This window comes from Diadema antillarum, unplaced genomic scaffold (genome assembly GCF_040938485.1).
Source record: "Diadema antillarum isolate AM-2024a unplaced genomic scaffold, OU_Dant_1.0 scf00000063, whole genome shotgun sequence".
In the NCBI taxonomy this organism is placed as follows: domain Eukaryota; kingdom Metazoa; phylum Echinodermata; class Echinoidea; order Diadematoida; family Diadematidae; genus Diadema; species Diadema antillarum.
In genome coordinates, this window is record NW_027270952.1 from 1,206,739 (window position 1) to 1,213,722 (window position 6,984).

The 6,984-nt window shown below is 39.3% G+C and overlaps 1 protein-coding gene across 1 annotated transcript in view; it reads right to left on the minus strand.

The window, feature by feature from the left end:
• LOC139716207 (electron transfer flavoprotein subunit beta-like) overlaps positions 1-6,739 on the minus strand; it is a 33,987-nt gene extending 27,248 nt beyond the window's left edge. Inside the window, exons 1-3 of the mRNA XM_071627768.1 lie at positions 6,621-6,739; positions 4,273-4,431; positions 2,701-2,859 (exon numbers count right to left, since the gene is read on the minus strand). Coding sequence (XP_071483869.1) covers positions 2,701-2,859; positions 4,273-4,431; positions 6,621-6,674 — 372 coding nt within the window. The 5' untranslated portion in view covers positions 6,675-6,739. The remainder of the gene's footprint in view (positions 1-2,700; positions 2,860-4,272; positions 4,432-6,620) is intronic.
• Positions 6,740-6,984: the final 245 nt, after the last annotated feature.

Consider the following 6,984-nt stretch of genomic DNA (forward strand, 5'->3'; position numbering starts at 1 on the left):
TAGATTATCACGAAACAAAGAAATATATAAACTTATAATGTCAAAGGAAAATACCAGTGCGAGGCCTCCTTTTGACACAATCTTCAAAAGTTGTACAAAGTTGTAGGGACTTTAACGAGTCAAAGTGTTTTCGACTTACAACTTAATCCTGACTCAGAGGTATAGAGATCCATGTTTGAATGCACGCAGATGAAACAGACTGATTGAACTTTAGATGTTTAATGAACGATGCGGTCTATATTTGAAAAAAAAAAAACACGAACGCGCGAATGTTGTGTTGTTTTACACGTCACCGTCCTGTAAGCTGTATTCAAGTTGTATGAACACTGTTTATCTACAGTTTTCATTTCACACAATGTACGATACTTCACGTTTTCATTTCACTATTGGTTGTCTTATCCTGATATATCAATTAATAAATGATAATAATGAGTATATTTCTTTAGCCCTCTTCCGTTGCAAGGCTATAATTACCTTTTACTCGTCGGTATAGACCATTGACATTGTTGTCTGCGTGTGATGTACGTAATCATTGCCCAGTCATGCATATGCAAACTGAGTAAATAACATGCTCCCTCTTTCCCAACATTTAATTTTGTATCGCGGGTAAAATAACTCGTTTATCGCTGTATAATGTCATTGACATTTTAACAACACAGTGTATAGTACTGCAAAAATGAACGGCGCACAGTCTCCATATCCGGCATTATCAGCAGATTCAATATAAATATCATCATTTGCGTTACAATCATCGACAATTATGAATTCTATTTTGTTAATATGGCCTCACAGCTGTCAATCGCTGCTTAAACCGAACATTCCTGTAATATACACGATAACTTCTTTCAAAATGTGCACGAAACATTGATTATTGTAGATAAAACATATATATCAACGCAATAATATGAAGTATAATCGAGTGGTACAGTCTGTCAACAAAGTTCACTTTCACTCGTAGTCATAAACTTAAAGCGTGTCACGTGACTGTCCATGCATACACCGATCGTAGGTTCCTCACTTTTTTCTCAAAAAACCATGGACATCAGACGCAGCACGACCTGTGCACTTGAACATGAATCAAACTGTGTAATCAGATCAATCTGAAGACATAACAGCAGGTACAGCTGGGAATACGAGTGTATAGCGGTTACTATCAATAACAATCTTGATTTAGGTAACTATAATATGCGAGATATAATACCAACAGAGTAGAGTCGTACGTAACGCGCAAGTTGTAGACAATCACAGAGAATTGGTGGCTGCTTATGTAGACCTGCGTGCCTCAACAGAGTTTAAAGAGACTGTACAGTAGGTGCCTACTGGTCGAGGTGGGGGTTCAGGTTTGTAACATTCCTAAGTGACATAAACAATGATGACTGTAGATTCAACGTAAATTTTAAAAAAAAAAGTACAAATGCGAGTCATGGTGGAAAAAAAATGGTTTAACGGTATGAAAGGTGTGCCCTGTAACTATAGTAACGAACGAAACATTTCTTTTTACCTATACAAGACCATTGCAATACCCCCAACAATATCATATCAACACCTACACGTATACAGTCTATGAGACCTATAATCATTCAAAGAACGCAACCTTGTCCTCGTACAACAGACTAACAATGAATGAATCTGCCTTCTGTAGATCTATGATTCGGGTCTATCAGTCTATTGAAAGAGCAATCACGTGTACAAAAGAAAAAAAAAAAGAAGTTTTGTTTATATTACTCATGTTGTATACACATTGTCTTTGGAATCTCTGCAAACCAGAGAAATAGAAAAACCCATAAAGACCAATTTCCAGAACAATCGAAGCGAAACAAAGATAACACTCATAAAAATCATATTTCCCCACATATACCATTCACTATAGAACACCCATTGCGCAATCTGTCACATATTTGCATTGTACCCTCATCTATTGTTCTCAATGACACACTATTACGTAATACCAATCCTCCCATCGATCGGGAGGATTGGGAGGATTTTGGGGGTCGAACAGGTACATGTTCATACTACTGGGGACCACTTGTCAGAAATCTAGCGCGATGGACTTAACCACTTCAAAAATGTTGAATTCTAACTTACTAGTTCGCAGAGTTTGGTAAGTTTTTTTTCATGCAGTGTATAACTAGTATCATTCTTATTTGCTAGTAAGTTGAAAATTCACACTTTCTTTGCCACTTCATATTTTCTCTAGCCCCCAATCGCGAATTTAACCACTCGCGAAATGTGTGACAGCGGCAATTCGCGAAAATTTATGTACGCGAAAATTACAGCGTATACAGTAATGCTACTGCTTTGAATGTTGATGTTAATCATGGTCATAATGTGTACATAGAACATCCTCAGTTTCAGCTTAATCTGATAATCTCTTCATTGTTGTTACAAGGGTGACTAACACTTCCTGTTTTTTGTCCCTTTCCCTACACAGCTAGCATGGCTTGGTGAAGATTAAGCGCTTGAAAAGACCCTGTACTTCAGAGCATCTTTTCTCAGTTCACACTTTTCCAGAGTGTGTGCTTTGTTTCCAGTATTTAAATAGGTTTTAGAGAGTCCATTTGAATTGATTTATACATCATTTTAAAGCTTAGAGTCCGCTCTTTCAGAATCTGCCTTTAACTAAAAATCTATGTCTGGTCAGTGGTGACTTTTTGTTGTTTTGCAGAGCAGGGTAAAAAAAAAATGAAGCAAAAGTTTTACCTGCTTTCCAAGAATGATAAGATTGGCATCTTCTTCCTGGGCGAGTTTGGCGAGGATCTTTGAGACGTGGAACGGTCCAAGTCCGTCGTACTCTGCTCCTGCGACCTCCACATGCACCCCTCGGTCCACACCCATGGCTAGTGCTGTTCGTATCGTCTCCTGTCCGAGAGACGAGGATTGCATTCAGAAGAAACGTACTGTTAGACTACACCTCGGACTACAATAAATGTGATATGAAAGATATTCTGACATCATGGAAACAGGCTTTCATCAACACATAAAATTAAGACATTGGATATTATAACAAAACCCTCATAAATAATCAGGTGATTATGCAGTAATGCAGGTGATTTTTTTACATCTGATATACTGAAAAACTTGATTTGAAGCAGCTTTGTTATCAATGATCAAATAGCAAGTTACAAGCAGTCATAAGTTTGAAGTTGTATAAAGGACGGTGTCACACTAGTGAGAAGTTAAACTCTTTCAGCCAGTGAGCCGAGCATTCTTGGAATAGCCTTTGTGCTGATACTATCGAGACAATCACTCAGTTAACGCCTTCCAAGTCTATTGAAGCTCAACAATCACTGGAAACAGAATGTAATATATTTAATGCAGACTGTCGAATGACCCTCTATAAATACAAGTCTTTGACTTTGGTGTCACAATAGGTATTTCAGGTAATAAAAAGGTAGTCTAAGCCTAATTGTAATAGTTTTAGCAAAATTTAGCTCCTCTTGGTAACATGGTTCTCTTGCCAGGTAATTGCTTGACACTAATGCTTGATACTGGAGCATGGATCGGATGTGAGAGTACTTGCAGAGAAAGGTCTGATAAAAATCTGATTTAAAAAAAAAGTTTGAAATGCATTCAACTGTAGACATTTCAAGGAATTTGAACTGATGAAAAAAAAAAAAGTCTGGAAAGTGGGTTTTGGGGCAGAGTAAAAAAGTCTGAAATCAGATTAAACTCTGAACTTTCACATCCCTATTAAAGGACAAGTCCACCTTGATACATGTGGATTGAGTGAAGGCAACAATGTAGAGCACATCAGTGAAAGTTTGGGGAAAATCAGACAATCTGTTCAAAAGTTGCGAATTTTTAAAGTACAGCTGTAACTGTGCGGTCACTGCTGGATGAGAAGACTACTACAGCGTATGATGTCACATGCATACAATGAAGGAAAATCAAAAGAGAATTTCACAACACTTTGCTTTTTGAATAAAGTGCACATTTCTTCGACTTGTCACTGATGCATGTTAAGGGTAATACTATTCCCCCTGCTTTCTGAAAGAGAGAAGTCGAGTGTCCTTTTGCTATGCGAGAAAAGTGAAAATATGTTGAATTTTCTTTATACTTTCTTTATATAGTTGTACTCATATGACATCACAAGCTATAGTAGTCTTCTCATCCAGCCGTGACTAAGCAGAAACTTCAAAAATTCATAACTTTTGAACGGATTGTCCGATTTTCCTCAAACTCTCCCTGATGTGTTCTACTATACATTCTGCATTCACTCAACCCACATGTCATGAAGGTGAACTTGTCCTTTAAAACTGAAGAGGTTTTCACCTGACATTGCTGTGGTCCGCAGCTTACTGCGATGATTTCTTTCACAAGTTTCTTCTCCTTCAGCCGAACAGCCTCTTCAACGGCGATTTCGTCAAACGGGTTCATGCTGTGTTTGACGCCTTCTGTCACCACGCCCAAGTTGTCGGGCTTGACTCGGATCTGGGGAAAAAAGAACAAAAACAGAAACCGCCTTTCCTTTCTGCTTGAAATGCAACTCATAGCAGGCAAATAGTTTGTAGTTGCCTGTATGGTAGAACACAAATCCCAGTTAAGCACGCCACTCATAATTTGACCATGGAAACGCCATCCAAAATTTGACTGCTGGCTACATGAAGAAACCCATGCATGCTTTCACGAGCAGTCAAATTGCGGCATGGGATCACAGAGACTCCAACTTTCCCGTTTTCGACGGGAGATCTCCCGCCGAAAGCCCATTTTTGCACAATCTCCCGTTCTCCCGTTTGAGATTTGATTTCTCCCGCCCTGGCTCTGTGTCTCCCGGTGGAAAGGATTTCTTACTTATTTCTATCGTATGTTGAAAAAATAAGCCTTAGATAGCACCAGAGAACATCTAGAATCCTAGGAACTTCACGCTTCGCACACATCAACTTGGAGTCTCCCGTTTGCTAGGGGTTTCGGGCAGGAGAATCTCCAGATCAGAAGGTGCTTGGGGTTGGAGTCTCTGGGATCATGGGACTCTGGGAGGTTGATCATGGGAGGTTGACCTTGGTGCATCAGATACCCTTGGTGGCTTGGCCTTGGAAAACTGAGTATCAAGTTCTTTAGTGTAAGCTATCTTTTCCCTTATCACTGTCCCTGAACTGATATTTTTTTTCTTTTCTTGTACAATGTTCCTTGCACTGCCACTGGTGAGCCTCGACTAGCCAGTGTAAATACACAGACACCAGTTGGTTCAACACACATCTTCTAGGCTTCTAGGGTTCTAGGGGGATGAAAAAGTTGGTGCAAATGTAGCAGTAGAGCCTATTGTTAGCCTCTACCTCCGATTCAGATTGATTGTGTCTGTGAACAACAGCTTCAACTGTATTTTCCCAGACGACATCAAAAAGTAGGATAGGATTAAATAAGGAGCTAACTCAACTGTTACAATACTGTCACTACTGTGCATACTTTTACAGTCTCACTGACACATCACATGCTCACAGGTTCAAGTTCAAGTTTATTTAACCAATTCATTAAAACATTTGACATTTTACAAAAGGATACAGCATTTAGAATAATGAATGGTTTGGGACCCCAAAAGAAGCAGAGCTTGTAAAAAAGGGGTCCCAGATACTGTAAAACATGATATATTCGCGGCATGAAATTTTCGCGAATTGGAGCCGACAGCCCTTTTCGTGGCATGAAATTTTCACGAATTGCCACTGGTGTTCAATGCATGTAGTGTAGACAAAAACTTTCGCGTGCATTTTAATTTCGCGAATTTTGGCGCTCGCGAAATTCGCGAAATTAAAATGCACGCGAAAATTTCTCGTTTTACAGTAAACATACAAAACAAAACATACTAAAGTTTTAAACATATCAACAAGAAGTATAATAGTATATTTACATAGGACAGATGCAACACAAGCACACACACACACACACACACACACATTCAATCACACAAACACGAGTCACAAAAACACTCATGCACACATACATGTAGTTCACATGAAATTGCAGAAAGATACAATTTTGTACTCTCTATTTTACTATTCTAGTATACTTTTAAATTCAGCTTCCCTGATCAATTCGTTTTACAAATTTCCCTCAAGATAGATGCGACATGTACGTTTAAAGTTGGATAGTGTTGAGGTTCCACATTTCATGTTTGATTTCATTAGACATATCTACGTACATTTACAGTTCTTCTTCTTCTTCTTCTTCTTCTTAATTCTTCTTCTTCTTCTTCTTGAGTTGAGTTAGTCACAGGGCTGCCAACTCTCACGCATTGATTGAGCGCGAGACTCACTCAGTCACATATTTTGGTTCTTTCTCACTCTAAAACTTTATTTCATTTGCATGCATTTCTATTGATCTCACTCATTTTGACTCGTAAATTATAGCATTGGCCTATGGGAGTCTCACTCTCAACTAGTTTCCAGTGTTGGCAGCCCTGAGTTTACTACACTAAACAACAACAGCTCCACAGCTTACGGAATCTGAAAGTGGACGGGCCACCTTCCCGCGACTGCGCGAGCATTCTACCGTGCGTGGTCAGCAGGTCTAGCTGAGCTGAGACTCATTCCGATGCACTGTGCGAACATTACCTGAATCTAACGTTAAATCTTACAGCCCTAACCTCATTCTGAGAAATGACGATAATATGCTATAGAATACATTACCTTAACAGCATAGTCAATAACTCTCTTGACGCCCACAAGAACACGTAACGCCATTTTTAGTACGGTCTTCGTCGATTGACTAGCAAAATACCGGTTTCGAGGATTGCGGTATGGGTTCACACACACGCTGGTTATGTATTTTTGTAAGAAGATATTACAATGTGTAGGTCACATACAGGGGGTCCTATGCATGAGGCGGCTTGGATCATGGAACACGTAATACGCGAACTGCATTCATTCATCACACACAACGCACATTACGCCCTCTAGATCGAAATCTACAGGATAATGTCTGTAAAAATGAATGGTAAGCATTATTTGGGCACCCGTCCCGCTTCATCATGAATATTCATCAGGCAGTAAG